Source organism: Aquarana catesbeiana, linkage group LG03, assembly GCF_042186555.1.
Source record: "Aquarana catesbeiana isolate 2022-GZ linkage group LG03, ASM4218655v1, whole genome shotgun sequence".
Lineage (NCBI taxonomy): Eukaryota > Metazoa > Chordata > Amphibia > Anura > Ranidae > Aquarana > Aquarana catesbeiana.
Window position 1 is genome coordinate 208,339,367 of NC_133326.1, and position 26,756 is coordinate 208,366,122.

At 42.4% G+C, this 26,756-nt stretch overlaps 1 protein-coding gene across 3 annotated transcripts in view; it reads right to left on the reverse strand.

Annotated features, from left to right (window-relative positions):
- Positions 1–26,756, reverse strand: part of BRD1 (bromodomain containing 1) — a 106,161-nt gene that overhangs the window by 64,415 nt on the left and 14,990 nt on the right. For all 3 annotated transcript variants that reach the window (XM_073619722.1, XM_073619721.1, XM_073619723.1), the window contains exons 2-7: positions 24,970–26,343; positions 18,176–18,332; positions 16,777–16,908; positions 6,608–6,736; positions 5,863–6,175; positions 2,491–2,754 (exon numbers count right to left, since the gene is read on the reverse strand). In XM_073619722.1, coding sequence (XP_073475823.1) covers positions 2,491–2,754; positions 5,863–6,175; positions 6,608–6,736; positions 16,777–16,908; positions 18,176–18,332; positions 24,970–26,333 — 2,359 coding nt within the window. In that variant the 5' untranslated portion in view covers positions 26,334–26,343. The remainder of the gene's footprint in view (positions 1–2,490; positions 2,755–5,862; positions 6,176–6,607; positions 6,737–16,776; positions 16,909–18,175; positions 18,333–24,969; positions 26,344–26,756) is intronic.

The window sequence follows — 26,756 nt, forward strand, 5'->3', positions numbered from 1 at the left end:
TAAGTAATGTGGTTGCAGTCTGTTTGTAATGTATTTGAACATTTAGGTTCTATTAAAAAATGCGGCTGTGTAGGAGAGAAAAAAAGGATACTTGTCTTGCCAAGTAGCTGCGTCATTAGCACTTTATATCACAACATTAAAGCATAAAATGTGAAAAAAACATTTTATTCTCCAAGGCAGCTAGGCTCTGTCCGCACTGCATGGGTTACATGCTTGTTTTGTCTAGGGGCACAAGGAAAAAACTGTACTTAGCCGGTCCTTCAATCCTTCGGAAAACCGCGCTCCCCCACGTCCAATGGTGGGCTGCCCCTGTCGTCCCCATGTCCAGAGCCAGTCTTCGGGTGTGATGACATCAGGAACAGTCCATTCACAAGACCGCCAGCACACGGGGGGCAGAAGTGGCAGGGACCAGTCTTGCACTCGGATATCTCCGCTCTGAAAACCCCTAGTAAAAACGAGTAGTTAACCCATGCAGTACGGGCACAGCCCCACTGCAATGGAAAATACATTTTTTTCCCTGAAGTTCTTCCTTAAGTTGGGGTCGCAAGTGGCTAGAAGTGCTTAGAAATTATTAGGGGGATCCATGTCAGTGGATGTGTCCAATCACAGCCGTCACAACATAGACAGAGACGCGCGTGTCTGTGACAGTTCTCCCTGCCGAGCTCAGTGCGGGGAGAGAAGGGGGAATGCAGATCTGTGACAGTTGTCTGTGTGAGGATGATTTTGCACAGAGAGCTGTTACAGATCACCCCACAAACAGTACACCAAGCACCACTGATACCCCTTGTTCCCATCACTGCCAACATCAAATAAACACCAAATTGGGTTATTTTTACCAAAGAAATGTAGCAGCATCATTTTTGGTCAAAATTTATCAAGAGAAATTACATTATTTGCAAAATTTTGTAACAAACAAAAATGCATTTTTTTGGAACATTTTCGGTCTTTTTATTTGTAGCATAAAAAAAAAAAAAAAAAAAAAGAAAAAGAATACCCCAACCTCAAAACTGATCCCAAAAGTTTTTGGAGGCCTCTGTGCATATACGGGAGCACCATTCTGTAGATTTCTGAAGATTTTAAAAGCTGTGTGGCACTAGCAGGCCACATAGTGAACATAGCTAAACATGTGCCTTTTATCATAAAGCAGTACTCACGTTTTCGGTCAAATTACTGTGCCTAGTTCTAAGAGAAGCATGCTGGGGAAAGGTCAGTCTGCTTGCGAGAGACAGCACTCCTGCAGTCTCCCCCAGCACCAGAGATAAAGCACTAGGACTGTTTTGACAACCTTCCAGTAACATCAGGGGAAAAAAAAAAAAAAAAGAAGTACAATGTATGCAATTTCTGTACAATTTAATTTCTTTGAGCGGTAAAGTGGTATTAGAGGCTCAGCTTTTTTATTTTTTTTTTTAAACATGTTATATTTACCTGCTATGTGCAGTGGTTTTGCACACAGCAGCACAGATCTTCCTCTTGACGTCCTCTCCTACACTCCTGGCTCCTCCCCCTCAACCAGTGCCCCAAATCAAGCCGCTTGCTATGGGTGCACTGGTGCGTGCTCACTCCCGAGCCCCGCTCTAGGGATCCATAAGACAAAGGGCTGCGGCTTGGCCCCGCTCTCTCCTTATTGGCTCACTGGCTGTGATCGACAGGAGGAGCCAATGGCTCCCGCTGCTGTCTCAGCCAATGAGAGGCAGTCCTGGGACAGGTAAGGCTCTCGTTCACATCGCTCATAAAGAAGGGACTCGGGTCGGTAGAAGGAGGGACTGTGGAGGGGAGTAGCACACAGAAGGTTTTTACCTTCATGCATAGAATGCATGAAGGTAAAAAACCTTCAGCCTTTACAACCACTTTAATATGAACTTGTAAGTCCTACACTTACACTGCTTAGTAGGAATGCACTTCACTTAAAGGAGAAGTCCAACCTGAGCTTGTTTGGCTGGGCTTCTCCTAAGGGGTCACTGGAGTGCAATTCGTTTTACACTCCTGTGAACAGTTTTCAGCAGAGAGCGGTCTGAAGTCTGCTCTCTGCTGACATCACTGGAATCAGTCCAGGTACGGCGTCATCATGACAGTCTGGATCCGCCAGGTGCCTGGACTAATGCCCGTCTCAGCGAGCCGCTGTGAGAGAGTCGCTCCCCGCCCCTCCACAGCTCAGCATCCCAGTAAGCGTGGAGCAGCAGAGAGGAGAGCTGCTGACTGACAGTCAGCAGCTCTCCTCTCGGAGATCTGAGACCCGAGCCATCGGCAATGTTCTCAATGCTCATTGGCTTGGTTCTCAGTGCAAAGGTGGTGGGGGGACGGATGTAGCATCGGCCCCATGCTGCATCCACCTAAGTATAAAAGGGGAAAACAAAAACCATACTTCGCTTTTAAAAAAAAAAAATATACATTTGAGGCCAAGTCCACTTGAATTAGAACAAACATGTAAAAAAAAAAATAAATAAATAAAATAAAATTTGTAGAGTATAAAAAAAAAAAAGTGTATCTTACCATCTTCTTCGCCATCATTTTCCACTGTGGACCCATTTTCCTCTTCAAAGCTTCCAATACCAGATTCTATTTGTGGTGGCTGCACTTGCTGTTGTGACAACAGTTGACGAACATTGTTAACTTCCCTTTTCAGCAATTTTAACCGTTTACTCCTGGATCCACTTGATTTCATTGCAAAAGTCAAATCCAGTTTTTCCAACAGTTCTTTTAGTTGTTCTTCCAAGGGCATATGTGCACGGTTATCGGGATTCAGCAGCTTATCAACTGCAGATATATAAAGCAACAGTGAAAGATTACTAGCTATGGCTCAAGTGATGGCCATTTAATCCTGTATTAGTAATAATAGAAAATCTGTTCTTACCAAAGGGGGGGGGGGGACAAATTAAATGACCGCTGGATTTACACAGCTGTCTACAGGAGCAACTGGACACTAGCAAACAAAATCAGTGACCAACCTGGTATAACCGCTCCTACTACCACTATGGCTCAGCTTGGTGATAAAGCTGAACTTAAGAGCATAATCAGACACAGAGGGGCGGGACCCGTGTCCCTCAATGCACTACAGGAAATGTTAAAAATGCCATTTTCCTTTGTGCTCCATGACAGACACAGGAACTCAATGAATGTTGGACATTCAAGACCTAGGCTTCAACAGCCATGCTGTTAAAGCTGGCAACTGAAGCAGTATGGTAAACCAGTCCTTGGGAGAGAAAAATCCAGATGAGCCCAAGAAACATCTACCAGAAATCTTACCAGGTCAGAGCACTACATTCACCTGGGCCAATCCAGAGCTATGAGAATCAATGAAATGCCCTCCATCTCCATTCTGTGTAGCAGAGTTTCAGTGAAAGAAAGGCTTAGATCTGGCTGTATGGATCTCAGAGCCACCAAAGCATGCCATGACAGAAAATTCTCTGCATCTCTGCTGTTGCACCTTGAGGACAGGAAGTCCACATCCAACATCCCCCACCTGTGACACGAGTCCTGGAACCCCTCCAGGTGTAGGAACCATTCCCCAAGTCCAGGTGCTGATGGCTGAGGAAGTCTGCTTGTCAATTGCCCGGGTTATAAAATGGCAGACAAAATTAATCCTACATCTCTAGCCATGGCAAGACTTTCAGTTCCTCCCAGTGTTGATGAACACCACTGCTTCAACACTGCACAACTTAATCTGGAGGGCAGAGCGACACGCCACACAGAGGAGGTCGTAAGCACTCAGCATTAACCTTTTCCATAGTGAACCAACAGGAATCAGCGCTAGTGAATGGCAGCCAAAAGATCCTAGTAACAACTCTTCGTGCTCAGCTCACACGGCCTACTCAAAGTAAGTCTTCAGAGACTGGGTCGCACCTGGGGCTGTGCCATGGCTCTAGACCCAGAGAGCACTCTGCAGTTAGCCAACTAGAACACTCAGTTATGGAAAACACAATACGCAGAGCCCAGTGCCCAAAGGTAACATTCCACTGTAAGCTCTGTAGTCATGCAGTGGGGAGCCAGGTACTGCCTCCAAGTGCTGCAGAATGGTCAATACAGATAGCTGTGTATAGTGATCAGCGAAGCAGCTTATCAAGGTATCCTGAAAATATATTCTTGATTGAAGAATAGCTAGCAAAAGAAAGGTTAGACTTCTCTCAGCAGAGAATGAAAATGGGGTGCTTCTCCCTGGGACACTAGCAAAAAAATAAGGCATGCTGGAAGTAGGAAGGTTTATAACAGGCTGGTCATGGTTTTTTGTTTGCCAAGGTTGAAATACTCCTGTGTGAGGCAATATAACCCAACAGAGTCTCTCAATGAATGCCAAGGAAAAAGCTTTAATTATTTTTTGGTACTATATGAAAACATCCAGAACACAGTAAAATCATTGCAGAGGAGAAGGGGTACATTTACATATATGCAGTGGTTTCTCCTACCATCTTGCAGGTCAATACAGGACAGGCTGTGAGGTTTCAAACATTCCAACCAAATACCTGCAGCAGTAGGAGAGCCAGTTTTTCAAGACACGGGCCCACAAAATAGTATAATGTCACTTTTCTTAGAGGGCAGGTGTTTTTTTTGGTAAGTGAGCCAGAGGTGAAAAGAAAATCTTTAAAGATGCAGTAACTAAGCTACTTCACCTGAACGCCAGGCTGTTCTGACAGGTAAAGGTTCTGATACCTATGACCTGGTTCACACCTATGCATTTCTTGGGCGATTTGTGCAGAAATGCACTACAGTCCATTTAACATGGTTTCCTATGGGACACGTTCACATCTATGCTTTTTTCAGCTGCTGCGTTTTTGGAAAGGGTCGGTGACTTTTTTTTTTTAAACACAAAATGGTGAGTTTTTGGTTCAAAAGACTTCAATGAAGGCGGAAAAACAGAAAAACGCATCCAAAACATGTGCAAAAAGGCAAACACTGCAGAAACGGATCAACAAAGTGCTACAAAAAGTGTAGTTGCTGAATTTTAATAAACGGACACTAACCTGTCGGACAGTCCAGCGATGCACCGCCTGGAGCCTGGCTCCTCCCCCCCGCCTTACTCATTGCAAGAGTGGGCACCCAGTTGTGACAGCTTGTGGCTTCACAGCTGGGTGAGAGTCACGCTGTGCTCTCCTAGCGGCCAGGCAATCTTCTGGGACCTGTCACATGTCCCAGAAGATTGCAGAGAGGGAGGGGCCGCCTAGGGGGAGAAGAGATGACATAAGCAGGAAGTACCTGTCAAAACCAGGTACCCACTCTTCCCCCCCCAAAAAAAAAAAAAAAATTACATGCCAAATGTGGCATGTAAGGGGGCGAGGGCTGCTTAAAGCGGAAGTTACACTTTTGGGTGGAACCCTGCTTTAAAAAAAGCACCAATTTATAAAACAAAGCAAAAAAAAAAAAATACACCTTTCTCCATTCTGACCATTGCTAAATTTGATAAGAACTACATGAATTACGTGACTATTTAAAATGTCATGGTTTACAATGAGGTTTAAGTCCAATGAGGTGTTTGGCACCTCCTGGACTTATTTACAATTTACAGTTTTACTGAGCACCGGCAGTACAGCCATCGACGATAGTCCTGATGCTCTGGGTGAGCTCTGCTACAACGCAGCTACTCTGCCTACCCCGTCCCTAAAAATAAATCTTTGTATTTGTAAATGGGAGGGGCAACAGAGCTGCTGCAGGATTGGATACCTGAAGGTCCAGTGTCAGAAGTATAGAGATAGCTGTACTGCCAGCGCTCAGTGAAAACGAAACTTGTACATAAGAGATAAGGTGTATGCCACCTTGTTGAACCTAACCCATTGTATGCCAGCACATTTTAAAGAGTGACTAATAACTGGAGTTCTTTAAAACGAATAGCATTTATAAGGGTCAGTTCACACCACATTAAAATTAACTTACCATCCTCCCAGGAAAATTGCGGGGGAGGTTCAATTTTTGGATGCTCTGGTAAATGCATCCCTGTTTCTTCATCAAAGCCAATAGCATTAGCATCTCGCCTTGCTTGCCTTAATAATGCTCCTCCCTGATCTCGCAACCGAACAGCAGCTCTGTAAAAGATTGTGTCCTTGGCATTGTACTTCATACAGTTTTCAATGATAAGGTTGAAGTCCTCTTCAAATTCATTTAAATTACTGTATCTCTGATCTTCTAACTGTTTCTTCATTGTGGAGAAATCCATGGGAAGTTTTATGTGGTCCAAGTAATCAGGAACCTATTAAAAAATAACCAATCTTAATTATAATAAAAAAATTAATAATAATGTAGCAAAAGAGGTCTTGTCATTGAAATCTTAAAACAAAAAGGGTTGGTTGTATCCGTTTTTCTGAGGTCATCAGGGCAGCACAGTGGTGTAGTGGTTAGAACTCATCTAGCAGCAATAGGGTCGCTGGTTCAAATCCCGACCACGACACCATCTGCCTGGAGTTTGCATATTCTCCCTGTGCCTGCGTGGGTTTCCTTCAGGTACTTTGGTCTCCTCCTACACTCCAAAGACATGCTGGTAGGTTAATCAGATCCTGTCTATAAATTGGCCCTAGTATGTGTATTTGTGTATGTAAGTGCGTCGGGAAGCTGCTGGGTAAAGGACCGCACTATATCAAGATGCAACTCAACTCATCAGTTGTAGAACCACGGTTGCCCTTACCTCAGAAAGATTCACAGGTTGAGAAAATATATGGGCAGAATCCTTTTCCTGCAATTGTTCTAGAACCGTTCGCAGGATTACTGTAAGTGGTGTCAGTTGAAGCTCCATAGCAACCTGCTCAACCTTAACCTAAAAAACAAAAAATAAAAGTTCAAAACATGAAATGCATGTCAAGTGTATAGTGTACACTTTTATACATTATATATAAAAGATTAAAGAAAAGGCTGTCTAGTAAATGATCTGCAGCAACCTAAACCTCTTAAAGGGTTGGGAGGCACTGGCATGAAGAGGTTAAAGTAGAACTAAAAGGCACAACTTTAGTTTTGGATAGAATGGAGAAGGATTAGAACACCTGTCAGGTTTTTATTGCTGTCTGTGCCCCCCCGTTAGGGAGATTCATCCTCTCCATTTGTCCTATTTACTGTTATCACCAAATGTGAAAGTAAAGGAAAATCCCCAAATTTGTGAACAGAAGGGATCCTTTTCACACTGCTCTGCTGCAGTTTACACGAAATGTAGGTGCAAGTGCACCTCAGACTTGCAGGTTACCTACCCATTTCCCATAAACTTATTAGGACTAGATCGGGCAATATAGGTGTGTTTTTTGAAAGTGCACCAAAGATGCAGCATACAGAACTTTTCCTGCGCTTTCAGAAAAAACGCCCCCAAAAATTTTGATCTAATAGAAGTCTTAGGGAAAGTGTGGGGAACACACAAAAAACAGCCGGTACACTGGGCTGCAGGGAAATCGCCCTAAGGAAAAATCTTCCAGTGTGGACACTAAACCTGGTTATAAAAAAAGATTCCCCAACTTTGGAAGGATATCCTTTCGCTTCTTGTTTTGACTATGGAACAGAAAGTGAAAGGAAATCTCCTCAATGGGACACAGATGGCAAAAAAAAAAAAAAAAAAATTATTAAACTCAGGTTATAACCCTCCCTTACTCTATCCAAAATGAAAAGTTTAGCCTTCAGTTTTGCTTTAAGCAGAAACAGGGGGCGATTTACGAAAGCAGTGCGCCATCGGTAGAGGCACAACGCACATTTCCATATTTACGAAATGATGCGTCTAAAAAGTGTATGTAAACCCAATGTCATCCTTTCTAAAGTACTGCCATAGGGGTTATCTATAAGGAAATACATGCCTCCTGCATTTATCTTTACCTGTCAAATGTCTCCCCTCTGTCTGTTATTAGACCTGAAAAACGGCAGATTCTGTGGGTGGGTCTGTTGTCTGGAGCTCGGTGGGTGGAGTCGTGATGTCAGTAGACTCCCCGCCCACCTCTACACTCCTTGTCAATATGCATTTTCTCCTGTGTATTTCTAACACTGAACTTCTGCTATGATCTCTAACATCCAGTGAAAAGACAGGAAAGTAACCACATGACTTCAGCATGTCAAATCATGCTGAGGTGTGGAACAGCCAATCCTTGCAGAGCTGCTCAAGAAAGGAGTGGGGGAGGGAATTAAATAATGCCTGTATCTTAGGCTAGTGCACGAGATATGTAAATCACCTGTCACTCACAGCAAGGGGGAGGATTTGACAAAGTTTTTCTCAGTTTGTCAAGAGTTGTCTCACTGAACAATAAAAGAGGACTGCTCAGAGATGGATTAACTGTGTGGCAAGACTGGGCTCAAATGATAGCAAATCTTATATTCTACAGTATGATATAAAAAAAAAAAAAAAACATTTTTTTTCGGGTTTACATCCACTTTAACAGAGCGCAAATCCCCCATTTACTATAGCGATCTCGGCGCACAGGTAGAATACAATCTGTGCGCCACTATGGACATGGCGCACGGCATCTCCAAATCAATACTATTATGGGGTGATGTGAGGAAGTTTAACAACAACTATGCCCAAAATAGAATGAGAAAGTAACTTTTTCAGAGAAAGCCTGCTGTGCCTGCAAGTACCTTTAGAACTGCGTGAGATCAATGTAAGCAGTGCGCATGCGGCTGTTGCACTCGTTCACATGCGTTTGTTCACTGCATGGCCAAAATCTTAGTAAATGTTAAGCAACATACATGCAATTGTGTGGGTTGAACGGGCGCATCTCTAAACGTCTATGTATTTTTTAAGGAGATTCGCACACAGGTCATGTTAGAATGTTACGTTGTCAACATGCGACATGCACCTTGTTAAAAATATGTTAAAAAAAAAAAAAAAAAAAAAAAAGAAGACTCTTGCTCTTCCTAAAAGGGCATTTACCCTTCCCCTTCTAATGCATATGATTTCCATGGGCTAACTTTTGCTTTTAAAAAGGGGAACTCCACACTCTACTCCATTCTCAAAAGGCTGTGAGCTGCCTTCACCAATCCAAATCCTTTTTCAGAGCATACAACAGGGCCAGCTAGGAAAGGGGTGAGAATAGTGAGCACCCAACCCCCTCCTGAACCATACAAGGCCACGTGCACTCAACATAGCTGGCTGCCTTTGAGTCATGTTGGGCTCAGCCCAATAGCAACCACAAAGCACCTTGTACCCACTAGTTTAAAAGGGGCTTTCCACATTCCGTAAAGCCCACTGTCTGCAGCCCCCCACAACCCCAGCCTAGGGTTGTGTGGAAGAGGCCCTTGTCCCCCTGAATATGGGAACAAGGTGGTTAACTTTTGGGGTGCCCGAGACCCTCCTACCCCCAAGCATCCAACCCTCTTTCATGGGCATGCTTGCTGTGTTTGACTAGGGGTTTGTTAGTGTGTGGGAGGGGCACAATATTTTTTTAGTTTGGGGTGGTATTTTTCACATGGGGGGGTTCTCATCTTAAGCCTTAACAGACCCAAATGGCCTTGTATGTATTGGTGGAGCAGGCTATTTTTTGGTTTGGGTTAAAATCTTGCAGCTGCAATGTAGATTTGTAAGTTTTCTCTAAAGCCGTACATCTTTGAAGCAGCATTTTGGATACATGCTACAGATGCAACACTTTACAGGCAGAGTATCCGCGCCCCCCCCCCCCCCCCCCCCCCAAGTTACTAGCTTTTAAGAAATTTTGCATTTTTAAAAAGGCACTTCTCCTCGTTTCGTTTTTGGGGTTGTCTAAACTGGTGATATTGATATATGCCCCTCAGGGTGGGGCCTGGGCCCCCATACCCATTTTAAGGCCAATTCTTAGAATATAAGCCAGCCAAGTGGGGACTAGCAAAATTAAGTCAGTTCCCATAGACTGCAATGTTATTTGTTGTATGTGTTGTATGGGGTGTTTGCCCCATCTGTAATTGTGTAGCATGCTGGATAATGTGCTTAATTTTGGACAGGAGGGTGGCTTATTTTGTGCTAGCTGCATTTTGGTTGTTCTGAGCATGCTCAGGGACTTTGTTATGTCTTTGCAAAACAGATGTGTTTTAGAGCAAGTATATTTTTTTTTTTGGGGGGGGGGGGGGGGGGGGGTGTTTCACTGAAATATTTTTGATGTTGTCAATGTGCGTTTGTAGATTGCTAGTTTCACTTTGATTAATTGGCTGCGCTGCATTCTTTTGCAAAATCTTCCTCAAGCTGTTGTAACTACTAAATGTTAAAATACTTGAGACTGACCATTTGTGGGCACAGTCCTTTTAACGCCTGTTAATTTTCCTCTGCAAAATGGTCAGACCTCAAAAACCATATTCTGTTAGTGTCTCAAATTAACAGACAAGTGTTTTTTGCTTTCCTTGCTCTTTTCCAAGTTCTGTTATGTTTGACCAATAAAACTTATAGCAAATATTTATGTTTATGTGTTTTTGTTTTGCAGATGTATGCTCAATCCAAATAATGTATTTTACACACTCCGCCCCCCCCCCCCCCAAACAATTTTCATGCAACAGATTTCCCAGCTGAAGCTTAACTGGGCTGATTGGCATGGCAAAACAAAACAAAAAAAAGGTGCGATTTGTCTAAAAGCTACTTTCCTGGTGCCTTCATGGTAGCATATGCTGCCCATTTTAGTGCAGTGGTTCTCAGCCTCAGCCCTCAAGTACCTGACAGGACATGTTTTGGGAATTTATCTTAAATAAAAATAGCTGTCCAAAATACCAAGTCATTGACTGATTTAACCACTTGAGGTCCGGGCCATAGCCGAATGACGGCTACAGCGCGGACCTCAATCTCCGGGAGGACGTCATATGACGTCCTCCCCTTTCCTCGTTCCCCGTGCGCGCTCACGTGCGCGCATCGGGGAAATTCTGTGCTGGCCGTGTCCCCTGGACACAGCCAGTCACAGATCGCGGTAAACGGCCAATCACAGCGGCTGTTTACAGCGCGATCGCCGGTTCCAATGAGAGATGATCTCAAATGTAAACATATGAGATCATCTCTCATTGCCGTCTCTCCTCACACAGAGACCGCGTGTGAGGAGAGAGAGGATACTGCAGCGATCTGTGCCTTGTGTGAGTTCTATCTGTTGTAAAAGTGCCCAAACAGTGCCCAAACAGCGCCCAAACAGTGGGATCTGTGCCAATCAGTGCCCACCTGTGCCAATCGGTGCCCACCTGTGCCACCTCGGCGCCCACCTGTGCCACCTCAGCGGTGCCCACCTGTGCCGCCTCATCGGTGGCCATCTGTGCTGCCTCATCGGTGGCCCACCTGTGCCACCTCATAAGTGTCCATCTGTGCCGCTTTATTCAGTGCCCATCGGTGCCCACCTGTGCCACCTCATAAGTGTCCATCTGTGCCGCCACATCTGTGCCACCTCATCAGTGCAATCAATCAGTGCACAACTGTTCCGCCCCATCAGTGCCCATCTGTGACACCTCATCAGTGCCACCTCATCAGTGCCCATCTGTGTAATCAGTGCCCATCTGTGCACACCTGTGCCACCTCATCAGTGCACACCTGTGCCACCTCATCAGTGCACACCTGTGCCACCTCATCAGTGCCCATCTGTGCCAGCTCATCAGTGCCCATCTGTGCCAGCTCATCGGTGCCCATCTGTGCTCATCAGTACGGCTAGCACACACCTGTGAAGTCGCATCATCACCAGCATGTCCAAATGAGTCTTTTCCGCCGAGGAGGCATACCAGATTCTTTCCCAGGCCGACGAGAGCAACGGAGAGCTCTCTTGTTCGGATTCCATTTCAAACTCCGATTCTGAGTCGGACGTCAATTATGAGCCAGTCCTCAGTAGTGGAACACTGAGCGACTCAGAGGAAGAAATTTGGCCCGCCAAACGAAGGCGTTCTAGTGTGGAGGCAGTGGCATCCACCAGCACCGCACTGCCTTCCACCAGCACCGCACTGCCTTCCACCAGCACCGCACTGCCTCCGCAAAAAAGGCCAAGGACCCATGCCAGCCTTCCCTATGCCCTTCAAAACCCCTTGTGGCTTTCTCCTAATTCAGGAGAAGCCAACATTCCCCCTTTCACTGCCCAGCCAGGAGTCCAGGTGGACACGGAAAATTTTTCTCCAATCAATTTTTTGATTTAATTTTTACAGAGGACATGTTATCAACATTGTGGCCCAGTGCAACCTTTATGCACAGCAATTTATTCTAAATAACCCAACGTCCTATTATGCCCGTCCCTATGAGTGGAGAGACGGTGGAGGAGTTGAAGGTTTTTTTAGGCCTCACATTTGCTATGGGACTCACCAAAAAAAACACCTTGAGTTCCTATTGGTCAACCCTCCCCATCCACCACATGCCAATCTTCTCCAAGGTAATGCCCAGAACCAGATACCAAATGATAATGAGGTTCCTTCATTTTAATAACACCCAGTGCCCTCCCCGAAATGACCCAAATTATGACAGGCTTTTCAAACTTCGGCCAATATTAAATTATTTTTCTGAATTATTCCCCCAGCTGTTTACCCCGGACCAACATATATGTGTGGATGAGTCCCTTGTTAAATTTAGTGGCAGGCTTAAAATTAAGCAATTTATCCCCAGCAAAAAGGGCCCGCTATGGGGTGAAGGTGTACAAATTATGTGACCGAGTCACAGGGTACATGTATGCCTTCAAAGTGTACGAAGGGAAGGACACCCAGCTGCAACCCCCTAATTGCCCGGACTACTTGGGATCAAGCGGGAAAATTGTTTGGGACCTGATATGCCCCCTACTGGAAAAAGGCTACCACCTGTACGTAGATAACTTCTACACATCTCTGCCCCTGTTCCACAACCTTCACCGGAAGACGCCGCCTGCATGTGGAACCATAAAAAGGAACCAGAAGGGCTTTCCTCAAAGTCTTGTCAATAAGAGGTTGAGGAAAGGAGAAACGGCAAGCCTGCGGAACAAGGAGATTTTGGCAGTGAAGTGGAGGGACAGAAGAGATGTCTATATGTTATCTTCAATCCACAATGATACCTTCGTAGAAATCCCTAGAAGAAATGGCCCCATTCAAAAACCAAAATGCGTTTATGAATATAATTTGTACATGGGGGGGAGTCGACTTCAATGACCAAATGATGGAACCATACCTTGCCACAAGACGGACATACCATTGGTATAAGAAAGTCGCAATTTATTTTTTTCAATTGGCCATATACAACTCATATGTAATTTACCGTAACTCCACCCAAAACCCCAAACGCTTCCTTGGCTACCAAGAGGAAATTTACACTGCCCTAATATTCCCGAACGGCCCCCCAGAAACCATCCGATCAGATGTTCTTAGTCGACTCTCCGAGCGCCACTTTCCAGATAGACTCCCTCCCAGACCAACAGGCCAACGACGTCAAAAAAGATGTAAGGTGTGTACCAGAGCAGGAATCAGAAGAGATACATCTTATTACTGTGCCCAATGCCCTTCCGAACAAGGCCTCTGCATAAGTGAATGCTTTCGCCGTTACCATACTTCACTAAATTATTAGTGAAGTATGGTAACATAATCCTCAGTTCCTGCCTTCACACACCTTCACACCCCTTATGCCACTACCTGCTCTGTAAATGACCCTGGCTTGTTATTCGACCACGCTTCTGCCTGCCGATTCTGTACATACCGCTGCCTGATCTGGAACTGACCCTGGACTGTTATTCGACCATGCTTCTGCCTAATGATTCTGTACATACCTCTGCCTGATCTAGAACTGACCTTGGACTGTTTGACCATGATATTTGCCTGCCTCTTGGACTGATCTTGTACCCTGCAACTGGACTAGTGGGATTCAACACAGGGGTCTCACATATGTGAGGGGCTCCAGAATTGTTTTTCTGGATGAAGAAAACAATTTTTTTTGTTTTCTCATTCCTAGATTAGGGTCTGGAGACTCGGAGGCTTCAAAGAGATTTGGGTGGGAGAAGCCTCTACCCCTGTCCCCATTCTGTCCTGAATGAGGCCCTACTGCTGCCTGTATGACTTACTGCCATTATGTCCCTGCCTGTCGCACTGACCACACCACATGGACCTGCCTACTACCAGGACCAATATTTATGGCACTTCTGACAATATCTCTGCCTGCACTAACCCTGGACTGTATATGGACAGTATCCCTGCCTGCTGCCTGGACAATTGTGTTTGCCGTTGCTGACCATGTCCCTGCCTGCTGCCTGGACCAGTGCTATCCTCCTGTGTAAAACTGCGCTACTACAACCACAGGTAATCTTTTGTTTACACTTTGCTCAGCATAATGTATTTTGGGGTGTAATTCTTGGTATGTGCATGCTATGTGTTCCTAGAACACCTGATGGTGCTCCCTGCATGTTGGGCCTCTGTATGTGGTCAGGCTGTGTAGAAGTCTGACACATGTAGTATCGCCATACTCAGGAGGAGTAGCAGAATGTATTTTGGGGTTTCATGTTTGCTATCTAAATGCTATGTGTTGGAAATATCTTATAAACTGACAACTTTGTGTAAAAAAAAATGCGTTTTCATTTTTTTCCACATTTTCCAAAAACTTCTGGAAAAAAATGAACCATTCAAAAGTCTCATTATGCCTCATAGATTATACGTTGGGGTGTTAGCTTTCCAAAATGGGGTCATTTTGTGGGTGTTTCCATTGTCCTGGTGCTCCAGGGCCTTCAAAAGTGTAATAGGTGGTTGAGAAATGAGATGTGTAATTTATGCTCCTAGAACACCTGATGGTGCTCCCTGCATGTTGGGCCTCTGTATGTGCCCAGGCAGTGAAAAAATCCCACACATGTGGTATAGTTATACTCAGGAGGAGTAGCAGAATGTGTTTTGGGGTGTCATTTGTGGTATGCACATGCCATGTGAGAGAAGCTATTACAATGACAATTTTGTGAAGAAATAAAAATAAAAAAATAAAAATCTTAATATTGCAAAGAATTGTGGGAAAAAATTACAACTTCAAATAACTCACCATGCCTCTTACTAAATACCTTGAAATGTCTACTTTCCAAAAAGGGGTCATTTGGGGGGCATTTGTACTTTCCTGGCTTGTTAGGGTCTCAAGAAATGAGATAGGCCACCAGTAAATCAGATGTGATACATTTTTTATGATTTGCACCATAGCTTGTAGACTCTAAAAAAACTTTCAGACCAAATAATTTCCACAAATTTTGGGTTATTTTTACCAACGATATGTAGCAGTATAAATTGTGGCCAAAATTTATGAAGAAAAATTAACAATTTGCAAAATTTTATCACAGAAATTAAGAAAAATTCGTTTTTTTTTCAAAATTTTTGGTCTTTTTTCATTATAACGCAAAAAATAAAAAACCCAGAGGTGATCAAATACCACCAAAAGAAAGCTCTATTTGTATGGAAAAAAGGACAAAAAAATCATTTGGGTAGAGTGTTGCATGACTGAGTAATTGTCAAAGTGTGAGAGCACTGAAAGCTGAAAATTGGTCTGGACAGGAGGGGGGTTTAAGTGCCCAGTAAGCAAGTGGTTAAAGCACCTGTGCAAGATGAGGTTAAACCTGCAAACATGGCCTGTTGGGGGTACTTGAGGACAGGGTTGAGAACCACTGATTTAGAGCACCGAGCTAAAATTTAGCTCAAGACAAATCCTATTCTAATTGTGGGAATTTGAGGGAAACCAAGTGAGTGCTTTTACATGTCGGACAAATTTGTTTTTTTTTTTTTGTTTTCTGCCAGTAAAATACTCCTCTAATAGGCCAATAAATGCTTACCTGTGCACACAGGGGTTGATTTGCTAAAAACTGGAGAGCGCAAAATCTGGGGAAACTCTGCATAGAAACCAATCAGCTTCCAGTTTTTTGTTTTTGTCAAAGCTTAATTGAACAAGCTGAAGTTTGAAGCCGTTAGTAAATGAACCGTATAGGCTTACATAAGAATGTGCCAGCCGCGTCATTTGGGAGCCGATGTGCGTGCCCGAAGGCCGCGATGTCTTGTCACAGAGCAGGGACATGGATCTGTGTGACACACACAGATCCATGTCCTGTCAGGGAAAAGGAGACCGATCCTGTGTTCCTGGTATATAGGGACATCGATCAGTCACCTCCCCCAGTCAGCCCCCCCCCCCCCCCCCCCCCCCCCACCACCGTTAGAATCACTCCCTAGGTAACACATTTAACCCCTTGGTCACCCCCTAGTGTTAACCCCTTCCCTGCCAGTGACATTTATATATTAATCAGTGCATATTTATAGCCCTGATCGCTGTATAATTGTCAATGGTCCCAAAAACGTGCTGATCGCCGCCATTACTAGTAAAAAAAATAAATATATAATAAAAATGTCATACATCTATCCCCCGTTTTGTAGACGCTATAACTTTTGCGCAAATCAATCAATATATGCTTATTGCAATTTTTTTTTACCAAAAATATGTAGAATACCTATCCGCCTGCAGCATTACAGGAGGTTTTTCACCTCAAAGCATAGAATGCACTGAGGAGAAAAACCGAGGGTTTACAACCACTTTAAGCTCCGTGTACATGAGGCCACATACTCTGAACAACATGCTATAAAAAAAAAAAATAAAAAAAAAGGTGTCTGGTATTAAACCTCTATTAAAATGCTCATCTAAAATAGAAAACTCAATTCAAATTAAGTAAAAAAAATTAAAAAAAAAAAAAAAGGGTCAATACCATAAATCTACATTTAAAAGGTGCCAGATCATCAAGTAATTATGATACAAAAACACAAAAATGGATGGGACTTTCAAAGCACCACACAGAAACAGAAAATCAAAAATACATAAACGTATTTTATTTTACACATTTTATTTTTCGGTTTCTGTGTGGTGCCTTGAAAGTCCCATCCATTATTCTATTCTCTGTACCGAATAAAATCACATATTAAAAAATAAAACTGTAAAAGTACAAGCAGTGCTACCTGTTCACGTTTTAACTTTTCCCGTTTTCGGATAAGTTCAATTAATAACCTAGCTCTCTCAAGGTCATGTCTTAACCGTTGCCAGTATTTTAATTTCCTTTTCAAGTTCTGAACTTCTTCATCATCTTCTCGCTGAAAAGAGTTAAACAAAGAAATCAATCTTAAAATCTTAAATTTAAAGGAATTTTCAAGCACATCAAACATTATGTTTATGGTGCCACATAACAGCCATTTAAAATAGAACAGGCATTCTTCAAAAATGTATAGAAAGAACAGCTTGCACAAGGGTCAATTATATCACTATGTACAGAAAAGCCCAAGTTTTTATGGCAGGAGAAAATCATTAGGATCCTGTACAATGAGAATAAATGAGAGATAAAATCTTAGTTCATTACATCCAAAGTAAACGTATTTGGCGTATAACACGCACTTTTCCCCCCTTAAAATCAGGAGAAAATCGTGGGTGCGTGTTATACGCCGATCCCCGCTGATTGTGAGGAGAGGAGCGAGCGAGGCCGACATACACAAAGCCGAGTGTACTTCGGCTGGACTCGGCTCCTCTCGCAGTCCCGCCCCTGACTGTGAGCAGAGCCGAGTCTAGCTGAAGTAAACTCAGGCTTTGTGTATCTCGATCGGCGCCAATTTTAAAAGAAACGAGGCTGCAATGACACAGGAAAGGCTGCAGACGGACACTGATAACGCTGCATTGATGTGCATTTAAATGTAAGTTTTTTTCCTTAAAATTCCCTTCTAAACTAGGGGTGCGTGTTATACGCCTATAAATACAGTACATTGCAATGCTTTATTCTAGTGTTGCACCAACACTAAGCATTTGCACGAGTAGTTGCACTCGCGGAAATGCTCCAATACTAAAACCGACTGTAAAGTGCAATGAAATCGCAAAAAACTCTTCTGTTAAATGAAGTTGCAACGAAATCGGAGGTGCAAATCGCACTAACCTGCGGCTTTGAAATGATGCTGAAGTAGTACAATTTCAAATCTGCAGCTCAATGCTTTTTGAAATCGTGCCACTTCAGTGAGATTTCAAAGCCGCAGATCAGTGTGATTTGTGCCTCTGATTTTATTGCAGCTTCATTTAAAAGAAGTTAATGAAAATTGCTATGAAATTGCAAATGGTGTGCGACTTGCCATGTGATTTTGAACTGTCAAATCGCACTAGTGTTAAACGTAAAAAATAAATGCATCCAAGGACCAAATAGGTATTGATAATTGGTATCAGCGAGCACTTGAGAAAAAGTATCTGTACTCTGTCTTAAAAAACTGGTATTGGTGCATTCCTACTCCATTCCAAGTAGGAAAATTAGGTGTTAAATCATCCTTAACAAAACAGCATTTTCACAGAGGCTTTTGTGTGTACAATAATCAGAGCCAACTTCACCTGTTGAATGTTTTTCTGGGACTGCAAACTTGACTGAAGCCGTCTGAGTAAGGGAATGCCATTTCTTGAAAGACGCTTCAGAAGCCAATAACTATGAACTCTTTCAATGAATTGCTTCTTCCGCTGGATAGACACCTGGTTTGAGATTTTGTTTATTCTGAACAAGACAACATATGAAAATCCTTAAACATTTTAGATCAGGCAAAATGCAATAAATGTTGCTTAGCATGAGACATCAAATAATATACTTCTGTTGCATTATAATTTTTTTTTTTTTTTTTTAAAGAAGCAAAAGCATGATGTTTTAAAAGCAAGGCCTTCACCACTTTTATGCGTTTGTACTTGTTAAACCAAGCAAAATAAAGTGCTTTTTAATGCAGAAGCTTTGCTATGAAACCTCACACTGAACTTTAAAAAACTTTGCGTTTTAAAATATATAGTTTTAAATCACATACTGCAGACCTACAAGCCGTAACCATTATGTTAGTCAAATTTGCGAAACATCCGCTGTTTGTTATGTGTTCCTAGTCACATAGCAGATCTCTTTCGGGGGGTAGAGAGGATTTCTTACCTAGAATTAAGCGATTCAGCAGACCACACATGCAGATTGCACCATCCCATGGTAATACATAAAATCCCATTTTTAAGGTTTATTCTATGGGCAATTGAAGAAACATGTATAAAAACTTTATATATAAAAAATTGTAATTTATTGTAGAAAAATTGTATTAAAAAAATCTCATATTGATAATACAAAACATTATATAAATGTTGTTGTCAATATTGCACATTTTGGCTGTTAGCCATGAAGTGGCAATCCCCATCTACTAGCTGTTCCCCTTGGTCATTAATTGTGACAAGGAATACGGCTGAAGGGGATATCCAACGCGTTTCAAAAACGTAATGTTTTGAATCTTCTTCAGGGAAGAATACCACTTCTGAAAAAAACAGCTTAAATTAGTAAAACATTGATACAGAGTTGTATAAAGATATGCACATAAATTGACATCCACACGCACTTACAAAAATGTGTATGTTTGGCAGAAGCACTCCTCCAAAGAGCATGGATGCCATATATATCAGCCATGGAAGTCCTACCCCAAATGGATTCCAAAATGTCCACGTCCAAAGACTGCCCGATGTAAAACGACCTAGGTGGCACAGGGAAAAAAGGGCCCTATGGGCTGAAGGAAAAAAGCAAAAGTGATGATAAATCACCTTTTTCCTTCAGGCCACAGCGCCCTTTTTTCCCTGTGACACCTAGGGCAATTTACATCGGGCAGTCTTTGGACATGGACATTTTTGGAATCCGTTTGGGGTAGGCCTTCCATGGCCAATATATGGCATCCATGCTTTTCGGAGGAGTGCTTCTGCCGAACATACACATTTTTGTAAGCGCATGTGGATGGCAATTTATATGCATATCTTTATACAACTCTGTATCAATGTTTTACTAATTTAAGCTGTTTTTTCAGAAGTGGTATTATTCCCTGAAGATGATTTAGAACAGTACATTTTTGAAAACCGTTGGATATCCCCTTCTGCCATATTCCTTGTCACAATCAATGGCCAAAGTGAACAGCAAGTAGATTGCCACTTCATGGTCAACAGTCAAAACGTGCAATGTTGACAACATTATTTATATAATGTTTTGTATTATCAATATGAGTTTTTTTTTTTTATACAATTTTTCTACAATAAATTACAATTTTCTATATAGAAAAGTTTTATACATGTTTTTTCAATTGCCCATAAAATTAAATTTTTTGAGGTTTAATCTAAGGATTTCTTACCTTTCTAGGTGTTTTTGGAGAACGCCTAAAGCCTAGTACACACAGGCCAAATGTTGGGCAAGATTCAGCCTGTGTGTATGGGCAGCAGGTCCGACTCGAAGGCTCATGACCGAAAAAGGTCAGCCAATGGCTGAGATTGCTGACCAGAGCGTTCTGACGGGGGAGCTGTCTCCCTGTTAGAACACAATAGCACAGCAGGGGAGATTGCTGTACTAACATTGGATTGTATCATTAGGCCTGCCAGCACACTGCAGACAGGACAAACTATTGTAAACGGTAACCTAAAAACCCCTCAGCTCCAGCGATCATTCCTGCCAGGGGGGGGGGGGGGGTTGTGGCGAAGACGAGGTGAACAAGATCAAGAACAACAACTACTACAACATAGCTTCAGCAACATGGTACATCCATTTGAAGGGTGCAATGTGTTGCAAAGCTTCAGCCCCCCCCGTTTCATCATATACTGGCAGAGAGCTGTAGGGTGTCTGTAAAGCCTGACATACCCACAATCCACTGATCACAGGTGAAATGATAGGCGGGCTCCTGTGTACAAATACAAAATGCAGGTAGAACGCTCTGGCTGAGCAAGGTACCCCTTTGACAGAGCTCACGACAATGCTTTGGCACTGGCCACATGACTACGAAACTGAAGTGGTGTAAACTTTAGCTTTTTAAATGACTTTGCTTCCATTTTATGGTTTATACATAAATTCTGGGGGGACAGACAATTGAATAAATATTGGTTATATTTAGCGTTTACGCCTATTTCAAATAATGCAAGACAAAACTAAGGAAGTCAACAACTCACTTCTTATCTAAGCATACAAAATTGCTTGTTGACTGCTGCCATAGGATTTACAGTGAAAGATAACCATAATATCTATAGTTAGAAACATAGCAAACCGCTTTGATTTAAAAAAAAAAAAAAAAAAAAAGTAAAAAAAAAAAAAAAACTTACACACTTACCTTAAAGCCCAAAACCCAGAAACATTTTTATGAATTTTAGAATGTAAACAAATGTTACCCATCAGTGTGTGTGCGCAATACACATTGCCCAACAGTACCTTAAAGTGGACGTAAGCCCTCCATATACCCAGTGAAGTGAACAGCCTCAGATACACAGGGATGAAAGAAATCCCCCTATATAAAAGTTTTATATGTATACATCTTCTGTCTTCACCTTGATATACGGTTTAGAAAGTGCATGTTCTGAATTTTCACTTCCTAGTTGCCCTGTAGGAGGAGATCATTCCTAGACACCGAGACTGAGAAAGCTGATTGGAGGAAAGGCACACACCCCGCTCCCCACACATGCAGAGGTTGCCTGTGAATTGATTAGCTGGCTACTAAATTATAGCAACCTCCTCCTACACACACTTCTAACTCTGAGCCTCAGAGAACTTGTCAAAAGTTCTCAGGCTGATAACAGAGGAATGGAGCAGGACAAAGCTTCAAAACTCAGTGCTTTGAAGAGAGAGAAGAAAACACTGCAGATCTATGTGCCCAGCTCATATTTCATGAATCGGGTTTACACCCACTTTAACTCTTCTACTCTGGATGAATTCTGACATCTCTCATACAGCCTTTACAGGTTACAAGTTTAGAGTTACACAGGTGGTCTGGGGCTAGAATTATTGCTCTCAACCTGACGTTCACAGCAATACCTCACAAGTAGTGCAATCACCGTGTGAGACTTATCTGCGCAGTAGCATTTGCCCGTGAGCATGGGGAAACGGGCACTTTAATTTCCCCCCCCCCCTTTGTGGCCTAAGTCTTACACAGAAAAGGAAGGGCTGAACTTAGGTTTTGAAGTTGAAGCCAAGTACAGTGGGAGTAAAACCTTTCCTGCTGTGACACCTTTGATGAATTGGCCAAGTGCTTCTTCAAATAGACGTCTTCCAAAAGGCATATGTGTTAGACCCCTTTCACACTGAGGCGCTTTACAGGCGCTATAGCATACAAGAGCAGAGTGGGTCTATCATTTTTTTATCATAGGTATATTTTAAATGATAGAGACAGAATATAAACCAATAAAAAAAACAACGATACAAATTTTGTAAATGGAGTTGCAGTTCAGTGAGTAAAAGTATTTGATTCCCTACCAACCAACAATAATTCTGGCTCCCACAGACTGGCTACAGTACATGCTTACGTGGCACACAGATTAGTCCTGTCAATTTAGGAAGGTGCTCTGAATGACAACTGGTTCTGTGTATAAAAGACACCTGTTAACAGAATCGCTTTCTTCCATTCAAACATTACCATCATGAGCAAGACCAAAGAGCTGTCAAAGGATGTCAGGGACAAGTCTATAGACCTGAACAAGGCTGGAATGGGCTACAAGACCATCAGCAAGAAGCTTGGTGAGAAGGAGACAACTGTTGGAGCAATTATTCGCAAATGGAAGACATACTAAAAAAACTATTAATCGCCCTTGGTCTGAAGTGCCATACAAGATTTAGCCTCATGAGGCAAGGATAAACATGAGAAAAGTGAGGATCAGCCCAGAACTACTTGTGAATGATCTCAAGGCAGTTGGGACCACAGTCACCAAACCAACCATTAACAGAATATGCCGCCATGAATTGAAATCCTGCAGCGCCAGCAAGGTCCCCCTCCTCAAGAATGCACATGTACCGGCCCATCTGAACTTTCCCAGTGAACATCTAAATGATTCAGAGAAGGATTGGGAGCAAGTACTGTGGTCAGAGGAGACCAAAGTTTAGCTTGTTGGCATTAACTCAATTCACCATGTTTGGAGGAAGAAAAATGCTGACTGTGACCCTAAGAACATCATCAAGCACAGAGGTGGAAACATTATGCTTTGGGGCCATTTCCCTGCTAAAAAAAAGGTACAGGCTGACAAAATTTGCCGCCTCGAGGGGCAATGGACAGGGCCATGTATTGTAAAATCTTGGATGAGAACCTTCTTCCCTCAGCCAAAACACTGAAGATTACATTAAGGTCATGGTCTAGTCAGTCTCCAGACCTTAATCTTTTAGAAAATTTATGGGAGGGAGCTGAAAATTCCAGATGCCAAGTGACAGCCAAGAAACCTTAAGGATTTAGAGAAGATCTGTAGATTCTTGTAAAGAGTGGACCAAAATCCCTCCTGAGATGTGTGAACCTGGTCACCAGCTACGAGAAACATCTTACCCCTGTGCTTGCCACCAAGTACTAAGTCATGCTTTGCTTGGGGATCAAATACATATTTTACGCACTGAACTGCAATTTATTTTATAAAACATTTGTATCATGTTTTTTTCTGGATTTTTGGTTGATATTCGGTCTATCATTTAAAATACACCTATGGTAACAATTATAGACCCTTCATTTCTTTGTAAGTGGGCAAACTTACAAAATCTGCAGGGGATCAAATAATGTATATGGCCCCCATTTGGCTCACTACACACATTGCACTAAGTGCCAAATTGAGCACCCATGCAGGATCCAGCGTCCAAAGAAACATTACAGGCCATCACCACAGAAATGGGTCCAGTTACGGCTCTGAAGGTTTACCAAGGTTGCACTAATCCAGATACAATGCTTCTACTAAAAAGGCATTTATAAAAGACAGCAAGGAGATAAATAAAAAAAATGATATCAAATAAAAAAGGGAGGGAAGGTTAAGCCAAGTGATTTTTCCCAAAAACCTTCAGCTTGAGACACACGCAAAAAACTGAGGACTCAGGAAGTGGATTATGGTTATAGGTGAACGGTCAAGCAGTGTTGTCCTTAACCACTTGCCAACCAGGCGCCGCAGTTTTGCTGCAGCAGAATGGCAAGGCTGGGCGAGACGACAATACCTTACGTTGCTTCGCCTTTTGGCCACTGTGGTGTCCTTTATGAAACCGAGATCAGCGGCGATCCCAAGTCTCACCGCTGAACTCAGGTCATTACCAGTTTATGAAACTGAGGTAATCAGCAGAAAACATGTTCTACGCTGATTATCTCAGCACAGTGAGAATCTGTAACTGACTGTCACAGAAACGGCCAGTTTATGAAGGTGCGATCTCGGCACCTCACTGGCGATCTGTGACAGAATTCTCAATCTCTGATTCACCATTTCAGAGGCGGAGAATCAGAGAGAAGCGTGAAGCTGGCTGAGTATTCTGGAGAAAGCAAGAAGTCTTTCGACTTCTTTCTTTCACCAGTCAGAGCACATCTTCCCCACCATTACACGCCCCAAAACCAGCAGGATAGGAATTTATAGTGTGTATATATATATATAAAAAAATCATATTGGGGGGGGGGGGGGGGGGGGGGTGCAAAATTTGTTTGGGTACAGCGTCGCATGATCGTGCAATTGTCAGTTAAAGCGCCGCAGTGCCAAATTGTAAAAAGTGCTCTGGTCAGGAAGGGGGTAAAATCTTCCGGGGCTGAAGTGGTTAAAAGCTTGCCAGTGTCCAATCACCTGAAGGTACAAACCTACAACCCAGGACCTATTAACACTTTCCTGTGTCCTGTACAATTAGGTCTTACAAGTTTCTGCCTGAGACTTGAAGCTCTCCTATGCAGATTGGGAAGGATTTTGACAAGCGACTGATCAGCATAGAAGAAGCTGCACAGCCAATATTTCTCTGGTTTGGGTACAGATAACTATAGTAGATTTAGTGTATCCTTCTAAAAGCACAAAAACAATTTCAGGAGAGGAGGCCTGCAGATCAAGGAAATTGTGAATATTTGAGCAACTACACACCTATTATACACTGCTGTATCAAAGTTACCAACATTTTCCCTACACACTCCATCTTTTGCTGCCATGGTAAATCAAGTGACACGAACAGAGATCAGAACAAAAATTACAGAGAGGCACATCACAAAGATGGAACTAAAGAGGGGGGTGGGGGGGTACAAAGTCTACTATCATTTCATTCACAGCCTTCTCCAACCATTCTGCAATCATTTCCTCTGTTATATTTCATACCTTAGGAAAATTAAATAAGCATCACATCTTAAAATAAAAATATATTTTTACTATCATGTCAAGATTTACCATCTTACCTTTGAGGTGGAATATCGGGCACATTGACTGTTGGTATTACTGAACACGTTTCAGTCAATGCTTTTTTTGTTTTCTTTGCTTTTTTTCTAACCTTAGAGGTAGACCTAGCTGATTTATCAGTCCCTTTTCTACAAATGCCATTTTTAGACTCTGGCAGCTCATATATGTTTAGAGGCCTTCTGACACACCCTGAGGGAGTATGGGCATCACAATACGCTGTCTTTTTTACAGAAAAGGTTGTGCCACTGTCCGTCACTTCTTTCACGGGCTCCATTTTCATGTACAATCCAGCCTTTTGAGCACAAGTTACATGAAAAGCTGTATAACAGTTAGCCTTATGGCACTGAATGCAGGCACCAACACCCTTTTGCTTGCAGAGGTAGCAAGTTAATTTCCATCTCGCTGGGGGTATGTTACGTACACCATCGATTGGTTCAATAAAAATAGTATTTGCAAATCCAACTTCAGGGATCCACAAAGCACAAACTACATGTCCCCAGCGATCATCATCAGTCTTTTTAAAGGCACCACCCTTATTTGGGCACAACACGCAGTCAATAGCTGTGCTACGTGACTGGAGGCAATGCCTGCAGAGCCACTGTCCTTCTGGTATGTATGGCACACCATAACACTCTTGATGTACTGCTAAATTACACATGTCACAAAACAAAATAACATTACTGTTCTGACATTCTCCATCCATGCATATGCAACATACGGCATCCTCATCAATTAATGACTGCTGATCCCCCTGCTTTTGGTTTTCACAATAAGATTCCTTCTCAAACCTGTCCATAAGGAATTCAAATATGTCTTGAGACACTACAGAAAGTCCTTCGCTTTTTCGTTTCTCATTTACTATTTCCAGCCAAGCATAATCTTCTTCATCCATATCATACTCCACCTCTTTATCCAGCTCCTCTGAAGACTTTTCATGAAATTTGTAATATGTAGCAGGCCTACTGGGAGCAGAAGGAGGACTACATTCTATGACACGTACTTTGGGTTCTGGAAGAGTGCTGGTGGAAGCATGACCGTGGGTGGTTGGAAGAACTTCACTTTTCTTTTTTCCCTTACTGGTTTTCTGTCTTTTAGACCGTAAACAAACCTGGGGTGGCTGCTCACTATTTTCTTTATTGCTATTGCATTCGCTCATTTCTTGAGCAGTGGGATCATCTTCAGAAATAATGTCAAGAGGATCAAAAATACTTATTCTGTGCAAACGGCCTTCTATTTCAATTTCAACCATTCTCTGTGCCTGGGCATAAGTCAATGTCTCTCGAGTAGGAGAATGCTTAATACTACAGGGAGAAGTAGATGTCCTGGGTGCAGAAACCCTGTGCCAACGTCCTTTTCGCCTCATTTTGGATGATCTGAAAGTAAACAAATATATTTCATCAATATTCACAATCTGTAAACGGAAACCTGCTCATAAAAAAGTGACCAGTCGATTTGAAAATTAGGTTTAAAAAAGTGTTATATGTCAACTTAAGACACACCTTGTTCAAAGATCCATTGATGATAGAAGGCCAATTAAAGCCATTTTCAGTAATAAGATTTTTTTTTTTTTTTTGCAGAGTTTAGTGTGTGTATATAATATATATATATATATATATATATATATATATATATATATATATATATATATATATATATATATATATACACATACATACATATACACACACACATACGTATATACACACACATATACTTTTTTTTTTTATTTAAAAAAATCACTAGACTCTATATGCACACACAAATTTGTGCTCATAAGTTTACATAC